We start from the raw sequence: 27,447 nt of genomic DNA, 5'->3' as shown, positions 1-27,447 counted from the left end.
GACAGAGCACACTTCCTCATCTAAAAATACTGGGTTTATGGTCATATGACTTGCTTTAGATAGGAGAACATTAGTGGATGAGATTCAAGCCAAAGCTTTAAATATTCATATATGGTCTGGTTTGGTCATTTGCCATGCATATCTGCCACCAGGAGAAGTCCATGTCACAGAGAGCTCATTGTTCCATTAGTCTAGGTCACAGAATAAGAAAAAATGAGAAGCTACAAACCTAACTTGAAGCCTGGAGACCAGCTGAGCCCAAAAAAGATCAATTGAACCACAGCCAACCTCAAGTCCCACAGCAAGAAATTGATGTAGTAAACCACTGAAATCTGAGGTCTGCTAAAGAGTATTATCATAATAAAAACCTGACTAATACACCCAGTCTTATTTACCTCCTTCTCAACAAACCTCTGCTGTTGCCTCCTACTGGCCAAACCCAATGAGAAATTGAGGCCAAGAAAACCTACACATGGAGTCCATAAATATGCCCCAGAAGAGCAAAAGGAGAACTTTGTCTTGGAAGATGACCATTCAAGGAAGAGTAAGAATGAGATTTCAGGCAGAAAGACCAACGTAAACAAAGACATAGAAGCAGTAAATAACGAGACTTTGTGCTGAGAACTCTAAGCATATAAATATTACCAAAATGTGTGAAGTTGAGGCAGAAACAAAGAGGAAAGCTAAAACTATAAAATATTCTACAAACATCCATAATACACCAAGGATTCCTTAACAGTGGAAAGGCTTCCCAAAGGTCCCAAACTTAACCTGTTGTAATAGGTCCACATTTTCATATACCTCTATATACATATTCTATAGCCTTTAAGAGGTGCCTTATGATTCTATATAGAAGCAAAGAAAAAGAAAATGAGTATTCTGAAAGTATGCTCCAGTCTTTCCTAAGAAATCTAGACCCTAATTAGAGCCCACACAGCTTCTAATGACACTAGCTCCCTCAGAATCAGAAAATGATAGAAATGAACTCACAACCTCCATTATGGCAGGAAGCTCAACAACTCTATCTATGTCCCCAACTCTGGTATGGGTGAGATACCTTCTCATGATCTCTCTCCAAAATCAGGACCTGGAACCTAAGTCTCACAGACACAGGATCCCTTCAGTTACTAAGGAGCCTATCCGTATCAATCCAGACATGTAGCCACCATGCTTCTGTCCTTCAGTTAGTTACTTAACCCTTGGAGAAAAATCACTGGATTTCATTAGGGACTTCAGAGATTTTCCAAATCCCTTATTTAGATTAAGAAAACTAGAAGCCAAAGGAGCTCTTAGAAATTCTTTTTTGGTACACAATTAGTATGACACTAAGCAAGTGTACAGGACAAGACCAAATTACTGTTTAAGTAGTAAAAATAAAGAATAATTAACATATACCTTATTCACAGTGCTCACCAAACTTCAGAAAGATGTTTTCTATAATATATTAGCCCAGAACACTACAGTGTTCTGTAGAAATAAGACTATAAAATAATTTCTCTGTGAAAATAGGAATGTCTTAACATCCAGTAATAATGAGGTTATTTTGGAGTTCCCGCCGTGACGCAGTGGTTAACGAATCCGACTAAGAATCATGAGGTTGCGGGTTCAATCCCTGGCCTTGCTCAGTGGGTTAACGATCCGGCGTTGCCGTGAGCTGTGGTGTAGGTTGCAGACGCGGCTTGGATCCTGCATTGCTGTGGCTCTGGCGTAGGCCGGTGGCTGTAGCTCCGATTCGACCCCTAGCCTGGGAACCTCCATATGCCGCAGGAGTGGCCCAAGAAATGGCAAAAAAAAAGACAAAAAATAATAATAATGAGGTTATTTTTTGGTTTATAGAAGCAACTTCCCAAAGTCCCATCCTTGACACTATAACCCCCTGGGATCAATAATTCTCAAAGTCTTAACTACCTGCAAAAAAAATCACCACAGGTGCTTGCGAAAAAATGCAGATGCCAGGGGCCAACTCTAGACCTATTTAATTTCTAGAAGCTCATGAACCTATAGTTTTAACACTTTGACAGGTGGCTCTTATGCCCTGTCAAAGTGTGAGAACCACTATCAGACAGCCATCGTATTCTCAGGAAGTTACTCCCAGAACCATGAGAATCTTCCCAGAAACACTGAGCCAATGTCCCAAGGCTGGGATCAAGATTACCTTGCCGTCCTTCATCATTGGTAAAGAGCCCTGTGTCACTGCTGCTACACACACTGCTGGTTTCACTGAAAAAAAAGAGTAAGACACAAGAGAATGCATCAGCTCCAGTCACAAACAAAGCATGTCTATTCATCTTCTGGTTTTCAGTAAATGCTACATAAATGGAATGAACTCCTTCAAATCAGCTCTGTTGCCTCCCCTTGTACGGCCTCTGTGTCATGTCACTGCACTTCTCTAATCCTGTTTCCATGCACATAAAATGTGGATGGACTGCACCGAGGATGGGATGCTATGAGGCATGTGAACCCACTTTGTGAGGCTGTAGGGCTATTATGTGAAGGCAAAGGATAAAAGAGTAAAAAGCTACTTCTAGGGCAAAATTCTTACATGTTCCCAAATATTATTATTTCTGAGGCTAAACTAATAGTAATTTCCTCACTTGCATTCTTATTAAAATAGTAATCTAAATTCTAAGGGACTCAAATCTATTTTCACTTTAAAAGGAAAACTAATATGTGGCCTATGAAATCTAGTATTTTTCCTGCACTGAGTTCACCCGAGAGGGAGACACTGCTCTCAGCAGATATCTAAATGAGTATCTCAAGAACAGGTTTGGTAATTGAATTATTAGGAAAACTATTAACATAGACGGCTACTATTAATATCAGTAATACCATTTTTTGGATCTACTACAGGCCAAAGTACTAAGTGCTTTATAGTCATTACTTCATTTCTTCTACCACAAAACCTTATAAAGTAACTATGGCAACCTCACTTTACAGATGAAGGTATGAGGCTTAGAGAGGTTTAGCAACTTGCCCAGTATTACACAGCAAATAAGCAACAGGGCCAGGGTGGCTTATCTCCATGTGCTCGTTGAATGGCCACCAAAACATAGGTGGTACAGACAGATTCACTTCATTAACTAAAAGTAAATTCCATGTTTCTCTATTCATAAGATACTTAAGAATTTCAGCACTTCTCATTTCTCATTCTCCTGAAAATGTAAACAGATTAACTGAACTAGGGAAAAAGTATTCCTTTGCTTTGTGCTACTTAAAACATTCACACACAGCTGAAGCTCTCGCTGTACTTTGACTACTATTGCTTATTAGCTAAATATGCATCATACATGCTGAGCACCAAGAAAACTAATCACTAACTCACTTCAGAGAGAAGCTCTCCTCCTTAATGCCATATCTGAAATTTTAAAAATAAATATTCAGGGAGTTGCCGTCATGGCTCAGTGGTAACAAACCCAACTAGCATCCATGAGGATGCAGGTTTGATCCCTGGCTCCATTCAGTGAGTTAAGGATTCGGCGTTGCCATGAGCTGCAGTGTAGGTCACAAACATGGCTTGGAACTTGCCTTGCTGTGGCTGTCGCGTAGGACGGCAGCTATATCTCCAATTCAACCCCTCGCCTGGGAACCTCCATATGCTGCAGGTGTGGCCCTAAAAAGCAAAAAAAAAAATCAGAAATTCCCTTGTGGGCACAGTGGGTGAAGGATCCCACACTGTCACTGCAGCAGCTCAGGTCACTGCTATGGCCTGGGTTCGATCTCTAGCCTGGAAACTTCTGCGTGCTGCAGATGTGGCCAAAATAAACAAATATTCATCTTCAGTATACCTACTTAAAATACAACAATATACATTCTGAGGCTCTATACTTTGTTTGCTTTTATAGTTCTTGAGTGTCCCTCCTTTGAAATCAAAGTAAAAACATTCTTTTAGTAAGTTTTGGGAAAATATTAGTCCGAGAATACTATTCCTGAATTTAGCTTCACACTAAGTTAGGAACAAGTTTCAGAAGACCAGCAGCCACCTGTGGTAACCAGGCTCCCAGAGATTGCCAATGATCCCAGCCTCCTGGTATTTCACACCCTGGTTGGCCTATGTAACCATCAGCAGAGGCAGGTGGAAAGGTATGTCACTTCTAAGACTAGGTTATAACTGACAATGGTTTCCGCCTTGGGCACTCGAGTGAGAGTTCCCTCTTGCTCCTCTCTCAGACAGTTCACTCTAGGGGAAGACAATTACCTTGTCTCGAGGATGCTAAACAGCCCTGTAAAGGGGGCCACATGGAAAGAGACCGAGGCTCTCCAAGAGGAGAAGGAAACGAGGAAATGAGATCTGCCAAAAGCCCTGTGTGTGAGCATGGAAGTGGCTTCCTTAGCCCCAGCTGAGCCTAAGACAACTGTAGCCTTGACCAACAGTTTGACTGCAACAGTGTGAGACTCTGAACCAGAGTCAGCCAGCTAAGCTGCTCCCAGATTCCTGACTTAAGGAAATCTGAGACTATAAATGTTTTATAAAGTTACTAAGTTTTAGGGCAATTTTCTCTGCAGCAACAGATAATAACAGAATTTTTATGAATTCTTTCATGAAAATAATTCCCCTCTTCCTAGCTCTAGTGCGACACTTCTAACTTCAATAAGACATACCTCTCTGAATTCCCACAATGGAAAGGAAAAAACACAGCTTGTCCACTGACCTAAAATCTTGCTAATTCTTTCATTTCTAACCATGGAAAACTAAAAACTTAGAACTGAATGAGAGTAATTTATACCTTTCACAATTACAGTTAAGGAGATACAGAATTAGTTTATCTTCTATAATCAAAAGTTGGTATCAGTAAGTTACCACTTGCGATTCTCATTCAAGATTAGCCAAGTAGCTTAAATAAGAGGTGTCTTTTACATCCAATTTTGAAAGAAAGAAGCAGGACAGAGTTATGGCTTACATCATCATGCTAAGAAGTAAGGGGTTCTCATTTTAATGTTTTATTAAATAAAAATACATTTAACAAAAAAATATTGACTTAGAATTCAGAAAAGAAGAAAGGTCCCTCCTACACCTATCATCCAAAACATCTCTGCTCAACTTTTTTTCCTCCTTCTTCCTGGATTGAGGTGGTACATTTGTAACCATATGTAATTAGACTACTGAGTCCAGAAGTAAACATGACTGAGGGATAGGTTTTTCAGAGAAGTACCTCACACCAACCACAAGATTATTCCTGTAGCAGGTTATGAGAATGTAACAAGGGAGTTTGTTTTTCAGTTTCGTTCAGATGGTACCACAAAAGGTGGCAGCAACCTCTCTACTCTCACACATTCATTTACGCAGCTACTGTAACCAGGTACACTCTGTGGAGATGATAATTTTTGTCAGGACTCTACTATTGACCTATGGGATAGGCCTTAGAGAAGTCCCCCTATCCTGAGACTTACCTTTTCTTAGAGCTAACAGAGATTCATCCTCAGTTACATGAAATGTCTTTTCAGAGTAAACTTTTAAAGAGCATACACTCTGAGACCTGAATATCTGAGAATTAATTTCTGGTGCCTTTCCACCTGAAATCTATCTTAGCAATACATAAAATTCAGAGAAGGGGCGGGGGAAGACAGCAACATTCCCCTCCTCAAAATTCTACAGGCAGGTCTAGCCCCTCACATTCAGTGCCGTGGGGATGAAAGCCAACCTTATTTTCATCCCTTTTGAGACTTTTCCTAATAATTGCTCCACTCTCACCACCAATGCAGAATGCAAAAATACTGCCAAATATGTCTAAGGAGAGGTCTCTTTAGTTTTCCCTTCTAATCTCTATACTCAATTTTTTTTCAACCCAGGAACACGTTTTCTCTTCAGCTATACAAATTATTCTTCCACATCAAAGCTTTGGTTTCTTCTTTGGGAATATTTACATACTTGCCGATCGGGCCTCTATTCTCTGTCCTCCAGATCTATCATCTTCTCTCTCACTTTTATCTCCTCTCTGTACATTTTGGGAGAGTTTCCAAAGTTTTCCACATCACCAACTCAGTTTTCTGCAGAATGAATTGTCCTTCATTTTAACATTACAATTACATTTTGAATTTCCCTTCACTTTTTCCTCCCATACTAATGGGTTTGATATAGTTGTCTTACTGTCCTTATGACTCATTGCTCCTGTTTCAAAGTGACTATACCTCGTTGTATCCTAACGAAGATTTTCTAGAAAGTTCTTCTGGTTTCCACTGGCAATCATTTTCAAAGATGTGCTCTTCCTGTGAACATTCAGGATGATGATCTCTCTCCCTTATTCTGCAGAATTTGTTCAATGGCCTCCTGTTGAGAAGTGCTTTACCTAGAATTTGGTATACACCAACAGAAAGGGTATGTAATTACCCTGGTCCCATTCTCTACTCCCTTGGATATGGGTAACGTGCTCTTCTCCCATCTACAGCTGGCCAAGAGGATGATGTACAGAGTCCCTAGCCTAATTCCCAGTGTCACTGGTAGCATTTCATCTCATCCAGCTATGCTGGACTGAGACGGGATCTTCTTCTAACCCTCACTGATTCTGAGCCCACTCCAGGAGTTTGCAATAAATGAAGGTATATAAAACATTACAGTTTCCAGAATGCACTACTATTAAGAGTGCTTCTTCTTTCTCTCTCCATGCCAACAGTAAACTACTCTTGGAGACTGCATTTCCCAGGACGCAACACGCTATGACTACCTCCTCCTGCCAAACACAAAATGCACACACTATGATTCCCTATCTGAGAATATCCTGGGAGTTACACCCTCCAAATAGAAACTGAAAGATACTGATTGGGAAGTAAAGGATGAAACAACACTCTGGCTCAAAACTGAAGCTACCCAATTTTATGACTGAACCAAACCCTTCCTTTCTGAACCAAGGGCTGACTACCTACCGTCAGGGCAGGCTCAGCACTGCTTATGTGGACTTCCAGCTGCACCCTCCAGTGCAGCTCTATTAGCACTGGTGTCGGAGAAAACCTGGCCAATAAGTTAACTTTAAGTCCTGGTCTCTGGCAATGTATGTCTGCAATGTTTTATGTTTTCATAAGTATTTGGGGGAGCAGCTGAGGCTGCTTACCAGATGCTTTTTAAAATATGAAGTTACAGTGATGAGAAGGAGGTTGTGACCGAGAAGAATTACAAAATCAGTGTTGCAAAGGGCCTCAGAGGTCATTCAGTTCAACCTCTCCAACTCTACAATAACTCAGTAAGTGGTCGCCAAGCCCAGGGTTGAATCCCTCCAGTGATCTAGAACTCACTACCTGGTAAAACAACTCACTTCATTTTTATAAAGTTCTAATTTTCAGAATGTCGTGTTTTATACTGAGGCAACACTTGACTCTGTACTTTCTACCTATGAGTCCAAGTTCCATCCTCTGGAGTCACAGAATAATCTTAACATTTCTTTCAAGAAGACAGATCTTCAAACACTAAAGTATCAACTCCACCTTCTAAGTTGTCTTTTTCAATTGTTCCTAAGGAAATAGTAGCAGAGCTTTAAATAAATCTATATAAGCACACTATGCTAGCTATTCAATACTCTCAAATGCAATGGAACAATTTGCAACAAAGGTAAATATCCTCTTGGTCAGAACAGAAAACAGAACATCCTCAATCTACCATATATATTCTTTCCCACAGTTCCAGTAACCCCTGATTAATGACCTCCACTTGCAAAGGAGGCTACTTACCTTAACCATGAAATAATGAATGCTATTGATCCAACAAGCTACTGCTATAGAGTGTTATTGATCACCCAATCTTTGGTTAAAATGGTCCTCATTTAGCAATTTCACTGTCGCAAATACCTGGAGCAAAGCACGCTCATAATTAAAGAGTTTGAGGGAGTTAAAGTGAGAGGTGATGGACAGAGATCTCAGCTTTCTCTCATTTATTCTTGCTTCTGAGCTATTGTTTGTGTCAGAAGGGATATTGATTTTCTATAAAAATAAGAAAACAAGAGGCACCAAGGGGCCGCAGAAGGTCAGCTTGGGCTAGAGAAGGAGGGGGAAGGTTTAGCACTCTATCTCTGTCACTTGGCTTCCAAGAGAAGGGAATATTTTCTTTCCTGTGAGATCAGCTTCTAATACATCACCTTAGGAAAGCTCCTGACTGCAACTTCAGGCCATCACCAAACCAATTCACTTACGAAAGAAGAAAACTATACTTAAGGGAAATAAATTCATGATCTGTTAGTGAAGAATAAAGCAAAATTAGGCTATGACTCACCTAATTAATAGCTGTTATATAGACAATAGGAATAAAGATCAGTAGAAAATAATTTTACAAAAGAGTTGTTCCATTTTAGAATGGAAAACACATGCAGAGAAAAATAATAAAATAATAACTGCTTTTTTCAGGCATTAAAAAACTACTACATCATAACCACTTTCAGTTCCTCAGAACTCTTGAGGGATTGGTTGGGTACAGAATTGAAGGAAGAAGGGAAAGAGAAAAGCAAAAATTATCGGTTAAGCTGAGAATTACTCGATGTTTAGTTAGCAGGGTGAATTTAAGGAAAGTAGAAATAAAGTTCTTTGACTGAAACATACATTTTCAAACCTAAAACACCTAACACACACTTTTTAAAAGAACTCTATCCTTTGACTAGGCAAGTAATACTTAATGACAACTTCCTCCTAATAATTTTGCAAGCTGGATCATTTACTGACAACTCTCCATACCACTAACAAAGAGTAAGCTTCACACTTTGATTTGTATGCAAATAAAATGGCTCATCCAAGGAGATTTAAATAACCAAGAGGACTCTTGAAAGTATTACCTTTAATGCAGAAAAGAGGGAAAATTCTGACAGAACCAACTCACTAAAACAGTAAAATATCTAAATCATAAACTATTTCCTACTTAAACATACTCAAATGATGGTTCTTTTTTTTTTCGTCTTTTTGCCATTTCTTGGGCCGCTCCCACAGCATGTGGAGGTTCCCAGGCTAGGGGTCGAATCAGAGTCATAGCCACCGGCCTACACCAGAGCCACAGCAACTCGGGATCGGACTCGAGATACACCACAGCTCAGGGCAACGCCGGATCCTTAACCCACTGAGCAAGGGTAGGGATCGAACCTGCAACCTCATGGTTCCTAGTCGGATTCGTTAACCGCTGCGCCACGACGGGAACTCCCGCTGGTCCTATTTTATGAGGTGTGCCTAATAATTCCTCACTGCTGACAGACTGAACATAATATGAAGTCAAAGAATAAGTAAGAATCACCTTCTTTCCCCAGAGGGAAAAAAACACAAAGCACTTCTGTTTGTAACTACAGATGAATTAGCATAAGCAAAGGTGAACTTAAATAATTAGATTTTAAAGAAGAATTTTTCTCATTCTTTGTCTGCAACTATTCCACCCATTATGCCCTCATAGCTACACGGATTTTGGTGTCCACCAAAGAACTCTGGGTTCTTCGAAAAAACTCTTAAATCATGGGCCAGGGAAATAGCCCAAATAGGGGAACAAGGTCTCCTCAACTTGAAAAGAATAAGTATTTCATAAGAATTGCTGCCTATCTCAGTTTATCCAGGCTTTCAGATAACTAGAATATATATTATCACAACTTGACTAGAATGTGCAGCAGACATGTCTGGGGTAAGAAGAATCTAGAAAGACCGAAGTGCCTCACTGCAACGTTACAGGCTCTGTATCTGGAACCACACTTGGGCTGTGATCTCAGAGTAGACAGAGTTAACAGTCGCTCACACAATGATGTCATGATTTAACAAGAAATTCTGGGGAAGAAAGATACACACCCAAAAATATCATCCCCAGAAGAGATTTTTTTTAATTACCATTCTTAACAGCAAGATGATGACTATTTGGTATGTAAGCTTGATATTAAAACAAACTTGAATGCCTCAATTGAGGGTTTCAATATTGTGAAGTCAACAAGTTGACTAAGCATTTCTTGTTTGATTACAAGTAGCACGATGAGGGGAATAAAAATCTTTATATTCCAAAATTACACATACAAATTGGGTAAACAGGTCTTAGAATACACATTAGAGGAAAATCATGAAAGCCAAATTATAAGCCTACCTAGGTGCACAGACTGGCAAATATAAAGTTAGTAAGAAAAAATTTTAAAGCCGGATTAAAAACCACCTATGAAATGTACAGGCACACAGACCTGAACAGCTTTTCCTATTACTGACAAAGCATCACCTCCAAGTTCCTAAGATTTATGCCTTTGTTTTTCAGACAAACGTCAGAAGCAAAGTCCTCAGAAAGGTCATCCGTTATACACAGTCATAAAAGTTAAGAAGAGAGAGAAAAAGAGCCATGAAAAGGCAAGCTCAGAGAACACCACAACATCATGGTTAACTATGAGCTGCGTAATCAAGTCTGAGGTCCAGTTTTGCTACGGGGTGACCTCGGGCACATCACCTACAAACTCATTACCTCCACTTCCTCTTCTACAAAATACAAATAGCGGTACCTACCAGACAACGGAGTTGTGAACATTAAATAAGAATACATGTTCCACACAATAATACAGTGGCTGGCACACAGTTAGTGTTAATAAACGCTAACTAATATTAAAAATAATAGAATACAGTGGTTCTCAACTGAGACTTACTCAACCCACCTGGGGAGCACCCACAGAGCCATTTGTTTTGATACTATGAAAGGAGGGGACAACAGAGGGATGCCATACATGCTGTAAGACACGAGACACCACAAAGAACTGCCGCATCCAAAATACCAACGGCATCCTCACTGAGAAAAAGATATCACACATTAATATTCATAATAATATTAAAGTATCAAGCCAGGGAGTATATCAATAGTCCTAGGACTATCTACTTGAGATGTAAAAAAGTTAAAAGCCCCCAAAATTACACTGACATTTTAAATGTGCACTCATTAGAGACATATTTTTCCGGCCTGATGACATCTGCTGTAAGACTAATGAGATTCAGTACTGTTATTTTCATAGCCTACCATGTGTTCAGACAACTTGCATGTCAGCCATAAAAATAAACTCAATAGTCAAACTGTAGGTAGCATAGAACAAAATTAAAGCCTATAAATATCTAAAACCATGATTCTTAATGGGTAAAGACAGTTACCAGGAACATTTACAAACTCCGTATGCCTGACACCTGCATACTTCCCCCCAATCCACACATACACACCCCCCAGCCTCTGCTGAGGCCCTGGTTCTAAAAAACAGAAAGTATCTATATATGAAGTACATGGCATAAAGAGCAGCAAAATGTTTTAAAAATAAAACTCTTGGTTATACATTTGAGGTACATGTTTTAAACAATTTTTAGAAACAAGTGTGTTTCTATAAAATAAGCCTTTCTGGAGTTCCCGTCGTGGCGCAGTGGTTAACGAATCCGACTAGGAACCATGAGGTTGTGGGTTCGATCCCTGGCCTCACTCAGTGGGTTAAGGATCCGGCGTTGCCCTGAGCTGTGGTGTAGGTCGCAGGCGTGGCTCGGATCCCGCATTGCTGTGGCTCTGGTGTAGGCTGGCAGCTATAGTGCCAATTAGACCCCTAGCCTGGGAACCTCCATATGCCACGGGAGCGGCCCCAGAAAGGCAAAAAGACAAAAAATAAAATAAAATAAAATAAGCCTTCCTGATGTAGGCAAACAGGACCATGAATTTACTTTAAGAAGCTAAACACTACCTGATTAGTTAAAGGAGCTACAAAGTCAGCATTACAGTGGCAGGGGTGAAAGAAAGTTGAACTCATCAAGACTGGGGATTTGTGCTTTGGGTAAAATTAACCAGGAAAATCTTTGACTTAGTAAGGGAGATCTCACCATTCTGACATGTTCTCATCAGAACCCTGTTTTTGCTCATCTGCTTCACACTCCATCCTTTCCTTTCTTCCTGTTTTGCTTAGGAAAGTCCTCGTTTCTCCTGATTCACACAACCCATGACCTGAGGAGGTCCAAGGAGTATTCTCTTTCCAGCGGGACAGACGCTGCTTCTTAGCAGACTTGAACCTGCAGCCTCTCTCGTAGCTCCAATCTGACACCTTGAGTTTCTGCTGAAGGCTGGCAGCCACCTCTGATGTCACTCGCTTCACCTTGCGACGGCGTCTGAGCGGTCGACAAGGTGCATTTTCAGTAAAGGAGTCAGACTCATGCCAAGAATGTTGCTTACTCTTAACAATGGCGTTGAGAGCTGGATGCCTTTTGGCTACCATCGTGTCATCAGAGTCACTAAAATTGGTGACTGGGGCCATTTCTCGACAGTCCTTAATGGCTTCATCCAGACTTGACTCAGAGGCCTCACTGTAGCAGCAGGTATGCTCTGCCAGGTGAGTGAAGTCTGAACGGCGCTTCCGGCCTCTCCGTTTGCGAAGCTGCCGCCTCTGCTGCCGAGGGCTCAGGGCCATCTCCTCCCACAGCTCGCCGAGCTTATTCTGCTCAGATGTCTGCTCCAAGGCTGAGGCTAAGTCATGTACCAGCTCATCCATGAGGCCACATCTGCCAAATGGAAATTCGCCAAAAAAAAAAAAAAAGAAAGAAAGAAGAAAAAGAAAGACTCAGGATCTGTTGTTTTTGAATAATTTTAAAAAATTGATCATGGAACTGCAGAGTGCACCCTATCTATAGCAAATAAAGTCACTTTTTACCTGGCTACACTTAGACTCTATTCCTACCATCCATACTCCCTTAAACCACTAAACATAGGTGTCTGGCACTTGTTAAATTCCTGAGGTCAACATATTCTTAAGCACCAGATGACAACTGGGTTGTTAGTAACAACAAGCAAACTCAGTGAAATAAACCCTTCCCATTTTCCCCCAATTAAACTTGCTAAAGTAAATTACCTGATGATGAGATCTAAAAAGATGAGAAAATGTCTCATGAGATAGGAGCGGAAAAACACTCAACTTCAAAACCAGGATGAAAGACTGTTCTATGGTCTGGGGTCACTAATAAGAGTGCTTGTGGCAGGAACAGAAAGACAACTTAGTGACATACTTTCTGGAAGACTGCTTGCAGTTTTAGTGATCCAAGAATTTATAGTGACCCAGGCTTGTTCTCTGCATGGAAAAAAAAAAAAATCGGCACCCATTCTGGTCCCAACTACCACCCAGAAGCTACCAAGTAAAGAGCCTTATAGAGTACATGAATAATTAGAATCTTTTAAGTTCTCCTCATCCTTCAGAAAAATAAATTGAATGATCAACCAAATTCTGTGCTTAGGGCCAGATAATCACAGGATATAACTGAGGCTGAAATGACAAGTATGAGTGGAGTCTACAATGTCCAGCTAACAGCTTTCCAAAACTTCCTATTTTTCAACTTATTCTTGTCAAACCATCATACTTCAGGGATCACTTCACAGGCAAACCTTCCAGATCCTGAGAGGAGGAGGAGTGATTTTCAATATGCCCTCTTAAAAGGAAATGTCTAATATATTTCATACATCTAATTAAATACATTTTAAATTAGCTCTTTTTCCTTAGCCCTTAAGTCCAATGTATTTCAAGATCATAATTTGAGTTTAAAACTCTGTGGCACCACTCTCAGACCGTATTTACCTTTCAACGGTTTACATTTTGCAAAGGACTTCCTAAAAATCTATTTTCATGCCAACCAATTCAAAGGCAGAAGGAGCAATAAGGGCACCTAGCTCCAAAACCACCAACCAAACGAAACTTCTCAGTGTAAAAAGCCACACTCATAAAATGACCAAGTCTCTTTAAGCAATAAGTAGTTTAAATCTCCATGACTGGGGTTTGGCGAACAACTGTCCCTAAAACCAAGCTATATAAGTGGGGGCGCACTTATCTAAATCTATTTCCCTGAAAAGAACTACTGCTTTAAAAACCACAGGCAGAAGTGTACAAACTTCAACTTGGAACTAAGTTACCGAACAACTTGCCAATCAAATGCCTGTGCAGGAGAATGCTTGCCTCAAAGGCTGCAATTAGAGCAGTAACAGAAGAACCCTGGAACTCCCAGCCCTCCCTGGATGCACAGTCCGATAAGACCCCCGAGACAGGCAAGCAGAAAAGGCTGTTTTCTCCGCCGCAAAGGAAGGATCTCGAAACTAGTAGAAGTAAAATGAGAGGCCGGGCCAGGGTCGGAGAGGGAGACGGGATTGGGGGAGGGAGCGTAGGAGGCAACTTCTCTTTTGGACTGACCCGGGTCAGGGGGTCAGCCCTTCTAGGGCAGAAACTGACAAAATGCAAATCCTGACGACTAGGGTCCCTCGGGGCTCAGGGGTCGCAACATGGCCACGTACGTGAGAAAAAGCGTGTTTCGAAGGACTACCCCCCACGCCCTGGCCCGCTCCCAAGGACGAGGGGGACTGCAGCTCGGGGCAACAAACCCTTTCGCTGTCGCCAGCCCCAAAGGGCCAGAAAGCAAAGAAGAGAGAAGGTGACTGTCGCCCCGGAGATGGCCCGACCTTCATCTCCCGAGATGGGCCCTGAAAAACAAGGCTCCGTCACCCTCGCCCCTCCCGCCGGCCTCCGCGGCTCCGCGGCGCCTCTGGACACTCAGCAGCGGCCCTGAGCCGGGATCCTCGCTGGCCCCGGCCTCCTGGGCCCCGACCCCCACACCTCCCCTCCCCCTCACCGGTTGCCGCAGCCACCTCCAACGGCCGCCGCTTTTGGGGCCGAGTCTCCCCGCCGGGGCTTCCCTCTCTGACCTCATTTCCGGTCTGGGCCGGAGGGGTGGGACGGGGGTAGAATGGGAGGGGCTGTCTGCGCGAGAGGGCCCGCCCCTGTCGAGCGTTTCCTGCCCGCGGCCGCGCCCACTTCCGCCCCACGAGGGTGGGGGTGGGGCAAGGAACCCGGAAGAAAGGCAAGGCGCAAGGAGGGGAGGCGGTCAGGGGGCAGGCAATTCATGGGGTGCCTATGGGGTGGAGGTGACGGTCTTGGGGAAGGGCCTACCCTGGCAGGCTTCATCTACCTTGAGGGCGTCAGGAAATTGGACGCTGGAGAGAGGTATCGGCCTCGCCCTTGCTCGCCTATCTACTTTATAAAAGGTGCCTGAAGTTAGGGAACCCTTCGGGTTGTATCCCCTTTGGCGGGGTAGCGTTATAGTGAGTTACTCAGACTACTAAAAACACACTTGCCTTGAGTAACAAAGCGAGTAAAATAGTCTTGGATTATAACTTGAAATATAAAAGTAATATCCATAGGCCAAACTGATATGTCAATTATTGATACAAATAAATTTATAAATGGGTAAGAAGAGATAAATATCTGGTGCAGAATTCCGAGAAATTTATATAGATACTCCTCCAGGCATGCATAATTCACGATTCTAAATGTGGACTCTGCAATGACTTCCTTCCGATGAGTACAATATGGAAAGGGGAGAGGGGAGTAACTTTATAGTGGAGAAACTAGATAAGCACTACTTCAGCTGGGTGATCAAGGTTCACATAAACAGTGATAAAACATGTCGATAGTATGTGGACTAGATCCCATATGAAGGAGAATGGCATTTTATCTCTACCGTACTTTCCTTCCACAGGTCACAACCCCAATCAAATCATAAAGGGAGAAATGGACAACTCCCAAGTAAGGGACCGTCTACAAAATGTCTAACCAGCATTTCTCATAATTGTCAAAATTTTCAAAGATAAGGAAAGTCTCAGAAACTGTCACAGCCAAGAGGAGTCTAAAGAGACATGACAACTAAATGTAATGAGATATCCTGATGGGATAACTGGAATAGAAAAAGGACATTAATAAAAATAAAGAAATCTGGACTTTTGTTAATGTTATCTCAACATTGGATCATTGGAACTGTGACAAATGTGCTATACTAATGTGAGATGTTAATAATAGAGGAAACAGTGTGGAGTATACAGGAACTGCCTATAGTGCCTTCAAAATATTTCTGTAAACCAAAAATTATTCTGAAATAAAAAGTTTTATTTTTAAATATGCACATGCCATTTGACCCACAAATTCTACCTCTACAAATTTTATTCTTTTAAAAAAATGGAAATGAACACAAAAATGTTAAATACAGCTAAATTCATCTTTGTAGCATTCTGGAGGGAGGAGCAAGAATACTAGAATAAAGCCAGGAATCCTACCACGCGGGTTAGATACCTAAATTACAGTATAATTATGGGATGGAATACCTTGCAGCCTTTTAAAATTGATTGTGGAAGACTAATTACATGAAAAGGCGTTAGTTTCTGCTTGTGTAGATCTCTGTATGATGGCTGTACTTTAATAAGATTTAAAAATGTAGAGTATGACTCTACTCATACATAAAGGAAATTAAGTCTATACTTGCATGGGAATATGACCAGAATCATCCAAAATAGTTCCATTATAAGTGATTGTATCTCCCACCTGTCATTTTTATGAATTTTCAGAATTTTCTATAGGTGAAACTTACTGTGTAAAGAATTAAGGGAAGAGACAAAGATGACTGAGGTCTCAAGCCAGAGTGACTAACAGTCATTAGTGCCATTTGCACAGTTAGAGAAGTCTAGGAGAGAAAAAGGTTTGGTGGGAAGATGATTAATTCGACTTTGGACATGCTGAATTTATGACTCCCGCAGGACAAAAAGATGGAAATGTTCAAGTGTCTATAGCCATCAGCCCTTTTTTCTGCTTAAGTGAAGTTCTCTCCCACAAATCATATCAGCTCTCATGGTGTCAGTTGCCTCCATCAGCCCTGAAAGCTCCCAAATTTCTGGAAATCCAGCTTTTGATTTCAGCTTTCTGGTAGATATTTCCACTTGTTTTCTCCACCATCTCTCAGATTGAAGATGTCAAAACAAATCTTAGTTTATTCCAAAGCCCCTATCATATTTGCCCCTTCTCTGCTGTTCCCAGCTTGGGAAATATAACCACCATCATGCAGTTACCCAACGAGTTTGCCATTAGAACCTACTTTTTCCTTATATCTTCTACTAGCTAAATGCCAAGCCTCAAGGATTCTACTTCGGTAATTTTCTTTCTTTCTTTCTTTTTTTTTTTTTTTTTTTGTCTTTTTGCTATTTCTTTGGGCCGCTCCCGCGGCATATGGAGGTTCCCAGGCTAGGGGTCGAATCGGAGCTACAGCCACCGGCCTACACCAGAGCCACAGCAACGCAGGATCCAAGCCGCGTCTGCAACCTACACCACAGCTCACGGCAACGCCGGATCGTTAACCCACTGAGCAAGGGCAGGGACCGAACCTGCAACCTCATGGTTCCTAGTCGGATTCATTAACCACTGCGCCACGACGGGAACTCCTACTTCGGTAATTTTCTTGCATCCATCCTCCCTCTTTCACTTTCTGTCTGCCATTGGCCTCATCTTGGTTGGCCACCACTCTTCTGGATGGTGCAGCAGCCTCCTTACTGTTCTTACCACTTCCAGTCTCTCCTTAATAAGTCATTCTCTACACTGGTAGCAGAGTGAGATTTCTGAAACGCTGCTTCACATCATCCATCTTCCACTACCTCCTGCATCACGCTTGGTACACCAGACCACTTGCTATTTCTCCTGGGATTTGGGGTGATTTAAAGGCTTAATGCCAATGTCACCTTCATGAAGACTTCCCCTTGCTTATCTACTCTGTTGGGCTCTCTCAGCACTTGCCAGCATCTTAATTATAGCATTTTCTTCTTCAGCCTTGAATCTGAGCCAATTATGTGCAAGTTTGCATCCCCACCTAAAGGACTCGTATAACAAATATTTACTGAGTACCTATGACACGTGTGGCCCTATGCTAAGCTCTGGAGATAGAGCTGTGTGAACAAAAATGAAGCCTACTCCATTGCCCCAGAGACCCTATCCTAGCTGTTGTAGTCCCACCAATTCCTAGAACAGTGCTTTGCACATGAGAGGTGCTCAGTAAATACTGTCAGTTCAAAAAAAAAAAAAAAAAAAGCAAATACTTGTTTACTATGCGGGAACAGGAAATTAGAAGTGTATGTCTCAATATTAAGAGAAAATTTGAATGAAAGCTAGTGACAATGGGAGCCCTGGGCAGGACCACTCAAGGAAAAGAGGGTGCAGGAGAAGCTTGTAAGGGACAAAGCAGCCAGTTCAAAGAACAGAGAGCATTGGAAGAGAACAAGGATATAGAAGCCAGAGAAGGGGGACATTCAAGAAAGAGAGGACTGAACGGAAAATTGGAGAGGGACAATTCTCAGCAAAGGCCATCAGACTTGATAGTGAAGCAGGTACTGAGGATAAGGAGTTGTGAGCAGACTGGGAGCAGGCACACTGGAGGCGGGAGAGAAGCCAAGGGTGAGCCATACAGGATTAACTGTGTCCAAATGTGAAAGCATTTCCCCTAGAGCCTGACACAATTTAAGCACTCCAAAAAATATTAGTAATTATTGAGAAGAGGAAGAATCTAATCAACAAGTTTTCTTCAACTGATGATTAGGCTAGAACTGTAAGTTGAATGGGCAAATACCACCTGAAAAGGATCTGCACGCAGGAAGAAATACTAGGTTTCTCCTCCTTTATCCTAAAACAAGCAAAAGCAAACAAAAAAACCTCTGCTGATTCATTAGATTCCCTGCAGTTACAATAAACTGAAAGTCCTCATCAAGGCCTGCAGTCCTTGATCTAGCCCCTGTCCCCTGCTCCCAGCATGAGCCCACTAAGCTCTCCCTTCCTGCCTCCCTGCCCCCACCCACAGTGCCTTGGCATATGCTTTCCTACAACCAAGAATATCTGTCTATAGAGTTTTGCCAGTGAGGGTCGAGAAATCTCCTCATCTTTAAAGTTTGGCTAGAGTTCCTGTCATGGTACAGCGGAAACGAATCCGACTAAGAACCATGAGGTTGCGGGTTTGATCCCTGGCCTGGCTCAGTGGGTTATTAAGGATCTGATGTTGCCATGAGCTGTGGTGTAGGTTGCAGATGGGCTCGGGTCTGGTGTTGCTGTGGCTCTGGTGAAGGCCGGCAGCAACAGCTCTGATTAGACCTCTAGCCTGGGAAACTCCACATGCCGCACAAGTGTGGCCCTAAAAAAAAAAAACAAAAAAACAAAAAACAAAGTTTTGGCTAAAATGTCATTTCCACAGAGGGTTTTTCTAATACCATCTGAAGAAATCCTACGCCCCTGGCCATCTTCTCTCTCATCATCTTTATTTTTCTTATGGTCTGTATCATAATCCAATATCAGCTGTTTATTTGCTGTCCATTTGTTTATATTCTGTCATCTTCTATTAGAATGTAAGTATCATAAGAACAGGGACATTGTCTTTCTTTTTGCCTCGGTGACACTCCACAATTCTTTTCCTTGCTCAGCTCTTCTCCAAACTGATCCAAGACATTCTGGAATCTTTCTGGAAATATTTTCCAATAGCCATAGGAGCGATGTTACTAATAGAAGCAGTGTCCACCAAGGAGGGCAGGAAGTGTTTGCATTACCCGAAAAATGAATGACTCCCCAAAACTTGCTCTCCTCCTTGGTCCCAGCACTCTTGAAGACTTCTCTTTTGCACGTGACAGATGGCAGAGGTTTGCCCAAACGCCATCTATGCCACACATACCCTCTCGCATACCCTTCTCAACCATATAGAATTGGGGGGATGGGGGTTGTTGAAGTTACATTTATTGAAGGTTTACTATGGGCTGGGCATCATGCTGAGACTTTAATTCATGATTTCGTCTTCTCAATAAATGTTCTTTTTGACATGGATGTTTGTATTAGCTCCTCTGGCTGCTATAACAAATTATCATACATTTAGTGGCTTAAAAATAACACAAATTTATTCTCTTACAGTTCTCTAGGTCACAAGTTCCACATGGATCTCACTAGGGTGAAATCAAGGTACCAGCAGGGCTGTCTTCCTTTCTAAGCCTCTGGCAGAGAATCCATTTCTTTGCTTTTCTAGCTTTGAGAACTGCCTCCCAGTCCCTGCCCCACCACATTCCCCAGTCTGTGGTACCTTCCTCCACCTTCAAAGCCAGCAACATCGAATCTTTCTGATCCTCCTTCTGCTACCGAATCTCTCTGACCACAGCTGGGAAAAGTTCTCTGTTTCTAAGAAGCCATGTGCATCCATATGGATAATCCAAGATAATCATCCAATCTCAAGGTCCTTAATTTGAATCATGTCTTCAGAGTCCTTCTTGCTGGGCAAGGTAACATATTCAGATTCCCGGGGGGGAGGCATTATTCTGCCTATCACAGTTTATATTATCCGCATTCTATAGATGAGGAAACTGAAGCTCTGAGAGGCTCATAAACTTGCCTAAATTCACAGATCTAGTAAATGATAGCATCTACTCCCAAACTGACCTCTGCCTGACTCCAAAGCTTGCACACACTTTCTCTAAGCTGTGTTCATCTAATCTTAGTCTTTCCTTTCCTTTCAATACTACTGTAGTGAATACTACTGGCTGCCTACCAGGCAATCCTCCTCATTATTTTTAACAGAGCTGTCCCTCATATATTAGTCTGCTAAGGCTATCATAATCATACCACAGACTGAGTGACTTAAACAACAGGAATTTATTTTCTCACAGTTCTGGAGGCTAGAAGTCCAAGATCAAGGTGCCAGGAGTATTGGTTTCTCCTCTCTAGCCTTGGCTTGCAGGTGGCAACCCTCTTGCCACTTCTTCATGTGGTCTGTTCTCTGTGTGCACCCCTAATGTCTCTCTGTGTCCCAATTTCTTCTTTTTATAAGGACACCAGTCAGATTAGATTGGGGATCTACCCTAACAGCCTTATTCACTTCTAAATGCCCTGTCTCCAAATACAGTCACATTCTGAGGCACTGGGTTAGAGTTTCAACTTCTAAACTTGAGGGGCAGAAGGATAATTTAGTCCACAGCACTCCCACTAATCCATGTGCTTGTAGAATGTTGACCTCATCTCCATCTCAAGGGGTGATGAATCCCATTCCCCATGCAGATTGTTTCAGGAGTCAGCACATCACCCAATTATGAGCAATGAGACATGAGGGGAGAATTAATGGGGATGCCTTCTGAGACAAGTTTCTACTCTTAGACGCAAGCATAGGGAGATACCAAGTCTCTTCTTTTTCTGGAAACTGTCATGTCTAAATATGACATCTGAAATTGTCACAAACTTCTTGCTAACATACCAAGGCTGAAGTCAAAACTGAGGATAAAAGGACAGAGAGAGGAAAAGAACCTGGACCTAGGATAACACTGTTGAGCCCTGAATCAACCAACCTTGAAAAATCTATTCTAGAACTTATGTGGACTATGTGACATCTATTTCAGGACTTATAGCAGACTATGTGACATACCAGATGTCCTTTTGTTTAAGCAACTTTGGGTTGCCTGCAGCGAAGAGCATCCTAGCTTTTATACCTGCCCACCATCAGGCCACCTTTCATATCCACCACCATCTTGTTGCCTATTGTCAGGACCAAAAGATGCTCTGCCACTTAAGGCTGGCAAAACCTGTAGCTCCTCTATCCATGTCCCTCTTGCCTTCCCTTCACAGAAATGACAATGCACTGTGTACCCAGCCTTCTGCCCTTACATGCATAAAGATTGTTCAGCCATTGAAAGCTCAGACAATACAAATTCCTGGAGTTCTATGTTTGAAACGGGCTCACACAAGATGCAGGGTCCATCTGGGCAGGTAATGAGGGGCTGATATAACTAAGCACAACTTTCTCATACTCCATGCTTGCCTGAGCTTGCTTTTACATGGAAGGCATGTTTCTATGTCTCTTTTCTTCTTGTCAACGATTGGATTAGGGACCCATATGACTCTGTCTTTAACTTGATTATATCTGCAAAGATTCTATTTTCAAATAAGTTAACTGGAGGTTAGGACTTGGACATTTTTGGAGGACACATGAAAAATTAGAGTTATTAATGACATCATCCCACCACAGTCCTTCCTCGGGTCACAGTTATACATGTTCCACACACACGCAAAATATTCATACCCCATCCCAGGACACCCAAAATTTTCATCCAACTACAGCATCAGGATAGGAGTCTCAGATGCTATGATCTACATCAGGACCAAATCAACTCCTTAAATGTGGCTCCTCTTGATGCAGAGATTTATTGATTAAAAAGGACAATTTCGGAGTTCCCGTTGTGGCGCAATGGTTAAAGAATCTGACTAGGAACCATGAGGTTGTGGGTTCGATCCCTGGCCTTGCTCAGTGGGTTAAGGATCCGTGAGCTGTGGTGTAGGTCGCAGACATGGCTCGAATCCTGCATTGCTGTGGCTGTGGCGTAGGCCGGTGGCTACAGCTCCAATTAGACCCCTAGCCTGGGAACCTCCATATGCCTCGGGAGCAGCCCTAGAAAAGGCAAAAAGACAAAAAAATAAAAAGGACAGTTTTGTCTGGCTGGGCTGGTGTGGTATGGTGGAGACCAGAGTTATTTATAATATTTATATTTTAATATGATTGTTGATATGGTTAGTATATTAGTTTTCTAGGTCTGTCATAATGCAAGTACTGGAAACTGGGTGGCTTAAACAAGAGAAAGGTATTTTCTTACAATTATAGAGACTGAAAGTCTAAGATTAAGGTGTCAGTAGGTTTGGTTTCTTCTGAGTCCTCTCTCCTTGGCTTGTAGAAGATTGTATTCCTTCTATATCCTCACACTGTCTTCCCTATATGTGCGTCTGTGGCCAGCTTACACTTCTTATAAGGATACCAGTCATATTGGATTATGGCTCATACTGACAATCTCATTTTAACTTAATTACCTCTTTACAAGATCCTATTACCAAATACAGTCACATTCAGAAGTACTGGGAGCTAATCCATCAACATACAATTTAAGGGGATACAACTCAGTCCGTGTAACAGTTAGGTTTAATTCTATCATCGTGCTATATATTTTCTATTTGTCCTACCTGCTCTTTGTTTTTTCCCCTCTTTTTCTTCCTTCTTTTTGGATGGAATGTTTTTATTATTTAATTTTATCTCTGTTGCTAGCTTATGAGTTATACTTCTGCTTTATATTTTTAGTGGTGACTTTAGGGTTTATAGTATATATCTTTAACTTATCTTAGTCTGCTTTCAAGTACTGTTGTAACATTTTATGCCTAGTATAAGAATTTACAACAATATACCTTCACTTCCTCTCTCCCAGACTTTGTGCTAGTACTACCACACATTTTATTTCTAAACGTGGCAGAAATCCCAGAATACATTTTTATTTGTTTTCTTTAAACAGTCAATAATCATCATTTAAAGTGATTTTTTTAATAAGAAAAAAGTTATAGTTTCACAAATATGATTTCTGGTGCTTTTCATTCTTTTGTGTAGACCCAGATTTTTAGGTGATGTAATTTTCCTCCTGCCTAAAGTGTTTTCCTTAATATTTCTTGTATTTCTGGCATGTTGATGATTCCTTCAGGTTTGTCTGGAGAAATCTTTATATTGTCTTCATTTTTTGAAAACTATTTTGCTTGGTATAGAATCTTGGGTTGATGGTGTTTTTCTTTCAGTACTGCAAAGATATTGCTCCATTGTCTTCTGGCTCACATTACTTCTGAGATGAAGTCTGCTGTCATTCTTACCTTTCTTCCTTTATACAGGAAATGCCTTTATACTGTTGCTGCTGTTAAAATTGCTTTCTTTATCACTAGTTTTAAGCAATTGATTATGTATCTTAGTGTCATTTTCATCATGGTTACTGTCCCCGGAATTCACTGAGTTTTTTGGATCTGTGGATTTATAATGTTGAGTTTAGAAAGTTATTGGCTATTAGTTCTTCAAATATTTTTCTCTTCTCATTTCCTCTCTACTTCTGGGACTCCACATATTTTAAATTGCTTTAAGTTATTCTTTTGTTCTTTCTTTTTTGTTGCTTTCTTCTGTTTGTTTGTTTTTTTTTTCCTCTGTGTGTTTTATTTTGGATAGTTTATATTGCTATGTCCTCAGGGTCAGAAGCCTTTCTTCTGTATTAATTTGTTGTGAACTCCACCCATTATATATTTTTTCAATTTTAGACATTGTATATTCATAGAAGTTAGATTTGGGGCCTTAAAAAAGCTTCCATGTCTGTCTTTAATATGCTCATGCTTTTCTCTACCTTGTTACATATGAAATATAACTATAAAACCTATGTGATGTCCTCATCTAATAGTGCTGTCATCTGTGTAATTCTGAGTCTGTTTTCATTGATTGATTTTTCTCCACATTATGATTGTGTTTTCCTGCTTCTTTGTGCCTTGTTATACAAAATTTATTGTTTTCCAGACATTACTAACTTTACCTTGCTGGAAAATCTTGTATTCCTTTAATTATTTAAGGTGGAGGAGTAAATACAGTTCTTATTACTGCATTAATGCCAAAAACAGAAGTCCCAGGCCTTGTATTACATCAAAATATTTTACTGGCTTGGGATGCTAGAGATTATTTTTCAATCCAGAAAGTTATGGGCCCTTTATATTCTCTCTAAATTCTGCTGACAAACTAGCTGTTTTCTTTTTTTAGTCCACCATTTTCTCGTAGTACCTTATCACATTCAGTTAATAAGAGCGAGCTGATCCTTTCCACAGTCTTATCTAAAAATCTCATTAGTCAAATCCATTAAGTTCATTAAGTACTTTTCACCATCCAAATCACCTCAGACAACAGTTTTATTGATTGTTTAATCATACATAATATGGGCCACCTTTTTTTCCAATCTACTATAGCAATATCTTTATCATTTTTCTAGCCTCTACTTACTACTTGCTTTCCAATCCCAAAGTCAATGTTTGTATCTTAGGCTTGTGTTTTGATTTATTTTTGGTTTTGGCAGCATCAAACGTCTCAGTACCAATTTGTGTATCAATTATCTACTTCAGAATAATGCTGTATAACAAGCCACCCCAACATTTAATCACTTAAAAAACCATCCACTTACTATTTCTCACAAGTCCATAGGTTGGCTGAATAGTACTGCCCACCTGGCCTAGGACTAGCAGATCTTGGCTGGGCTCGCTCATGTACCTGCAGTCAGCAACTGCCTACTCTAGAATATCTTTGGGACAATTTGGCTGTCTTCCACATGTTTCCCACATACCTCCAGCAGACTGGCACAGTCATACTCTCATGTCAGAGGCTAGCCCTGGAATAGTCTGATGACTGTGGTAGCACTCTAAGAGAGGTACACACAGAGGTACACATTTTAAGATAGAAACATATCAATGACTCAACTTGAATCAAGCTTGTAATGGAATCAGCCAAAGCTAGTGATGTGGCCAAGCCCAGAATGAGTATGGAAAGTCTCTGACAAAGGGTGTAGACACAGGGAGACATGAAAGACCAGGACAGTAATGCAATCAGTCTGTCCTATCATATGAAGTAGATATTAGTATTATCATCATTGTCCCCATTGTATGATAGGGATCTGAGGCACAGAGAAGTTAAATAACTTGCCCATGGTCTCAGCTCATATGAGGTTTGCACTCAGGTAATTTGGTGGTGGAGTCCCTGAGCACAATGTGGTACTGCCCTCTGGGAAAGGCCTAGGGCATTATAGGAGCCTCTATCCTCCCCCTACCCTATCTGGATAATGGGTCATCCAGCCTCCTCTTGGAGCCTTGCAGGAACAGATGGCCAGCTCATCCCTCCCTAGTTGAGCCACCGCCCCCAGAGAGCAGCCAGAAGCCACAGCTCTCCAAGGTCTGGCTACCAGTGGTCAATGCGGGCAGTGCCTACCAGTCCTTATTTCCTGGCCTCCAGTGCCTGTGGTCCCACGGTGAAGACTTTCAGGGGTTAAAGGCAAGGAAGTGAGAAACAAAAGAAGGAATAAAGTCAAGAAATATGCCATGAAGCTTCTTGCAGCTCAGAGCAGAGAAAGTCATTTCCAACTTCTTTCATCTCCTAGATGAAGCCACTAAATAAAGGGGCAAAGCGGCGAACACAAGGGCTTTTAATCTGTCTCATCTCCTTCATAATAACTGCAAATTTCCCTGGGCCCCTGGGAGTGAGCCTCTTCCCTCTGCTCGGCCTTATCTCCCCCTCCACATTTCGCCGGCGCCGCGCAGCTCCCCGCGCGCGCTGCCCGGGCAGTCCCGGCGAGGCCTGGGGGAGCCGGCGCTTCCCGCCTCATTGTTCCGGAGGCCCGGGGCTCGGAGGAGGGATGAAGGCCAGTCAAAGGGAAGCGGGCTCGCCGCGGCTTCATTAACTGCCGTCTTTCAGTAGCGCGCATATCAGAGCGAGGCCTTTTCAGAGGCGCTAATTAGCAATTTGGATCCTTCCCCCCTCTGGAGAGGCGCCTTCAATCTAACAAGTGGGAAGAGCGCTGCGCTCCCTTTTTTCTTGTACTTAATATTTATTGTTTTCCACGTCTCCTCTCCTTCTCTCCCTCTCAACCCTCCCCGCGGTCCAGCTCAACGCCACCTGATAAGGCCTGTGGGGTGGGGGGAGGGGTGCATCATTAATCACTCTTTTAAGTCTCCCCTAATGATAACTTTCTCTCTCGCACTGAGAGAAGTTAATCTTTCTTGGATGTTGAGAGAAAGGGGAGAGTTGCGACAGGGTGGGGCTGGGATGAGTGAATGCTGATGGCTGGAGATGACAGAAGGGGCTCCTCTAATCCCCTCTCCCTCACCTGTTCCCCAACCTTCCCACCTGACCTGTTGGCCTTCCAACTAGATACCTTCATTCTTCGCGCCCCCTCTGTTGAGCAGCAATCTTTCCCAACCTAAAGAAATTCAGCTTACTCTTCAAAGTTCAGTTCGGATGCCACCTCCTCTGTGACACCAATCCTGATTGCCCTGTCCTGCTTGAATTTCCCTCTCTCCTCCTGAAATCTGGTAGCACTTCACACACAGCTCTTATGGTGAATTCTGCCCACACATCACCAATTCTTGAATATGTTTGTATCCTCCATAGAATCAGTATGAGTAAGGGTTGAATGAATAGATCAGCAAATTCCTGACTTCCACCTGAGTATAGGTTTTTAGTTGTGTGTGTGTTGGGTGGGCGCGGGGGGGGGGGTGGTGTTTGTTTTACTTCTTTACAAAACATATACCAAAGAGCACATGCTACTTCCCAGGCACTATTCTAAGTACTTACTAACATTCAGTTATTTAGTCCTTGTCCAATCCTACAAGGTAAGTATTATTCCCATTTTACAGATGAGGAAACCAAGGCAGAGAGAGGTTAAGTAACTTTCCTGCGATCACAGAGCTGGTAAGCAGCAGAGCTGGGATCCAAACCACTAGGTTGTCTGGCTCCAGAGTCTGTGTTCTTAAAACCACTTTGCTAGGATAGGATCTTGGCTTCCACAAAGCCTCTGCCTCTCTACCTGGATGCAGAAATGGGCCCAAGCCAAAAGTCCAGGCAGGCACAGAAGGTGGCAAATTAGCAAGGCCTTCACCTGGAAAGCCCACACAACAGCCAGATCTGACACCTGGTGTTTGGCCTCTGGCCACTAAATCATCACTATCGGCAGAGGTCTGGGCCCTGGGCCCCTGGACCATGACCGTGTCCCCCAGCTAACCTGACCTCCCTTCTCACCCCAGGCCCACTCCACTCACTGAGGCAACAGGAGCAAAATTCCCAACAAACTCTGGGTTCTGCTATTCTGAAGTGAGTGGAGTGCCCCCGAGAAGGAGGGAG

At 42.1% G+C, this 27,447-nt stretch overlaps 1 protein-coding gene and 1 long non-coding RNA gene across 17 annotated transcripts in view; one reads left to right on the top strand and one right to left on the bottom strand.

Annotated features, from left to right (window-relative positions):
- Positions 1 to 27,447, bottom strand: part of GPATCH2L (G-patch domain containing 2 like) — a 119,535-nt gene that overhangs the window by 35,234 nt on the left and 56,854 nt on the right. For 10 of the 16 annotated variants that reach the window (XR_014808917.1, XR_002345562.2, XR_014808916.1 and 7 more), the window contains exons 1-3: positions 14,536 to 14,605; positions 11,758 to 12,429; positions 2,156 to 2,220 (exon numbers count right to left, since the gene is read on the bottom strand). Coding sequence is in view for 9 of the 16 variants with exons in the window: in XM_005666353.4 (XP_005666410.1) it covers positions 2,156 to 2,220; positions 11,758 to 12,419 (727 nt within the window). In the remaining 7 variants the exon portion in view is untranslated. Of the gene's footprint in view, positions 1 to 2,155; positions 2,221 to 11,757; positions 12,430 to 14,535; positions 14,606 to 27,447 lie in introns of those variants that run through there. The other 6 variants (XM_084966116.1, XM_084966115.1, XM_084966123.1 and 3 more) reach the window with 4 other exon arrangements.
- On the top strand, positions 14,738 to 15,855 carry LOC146401852 (uncharacterized). The gene is made up of 2 exons (XR_014811215.1): positions 14,738 to 14,947; positions 15,442 to 15,855. It is a non-coding gene; the product is annotated as an uncharacterized LOC146401852 (long non-coding RNA).

Source organism: Sus scrofa, chromosome 7, assembly GCF_054392235.1.
Source record: "Sus scrofa isolate SSC_HxYL_T2T_F1_AM1 chromosome 7, Sscrofa_HxYL_maternal_Yorkshire_Landrace_v2.0, whole genome shotgun sequence".
Lineage (NCBI taxonomy): Eukaryota > Metazoa > Chordata > Mammalia > Artiodactyla > Suidae > Sus > Sus scrofa.
This window is presented reverse-complemented; position numbering and strand designations above follow the sequence as displayed.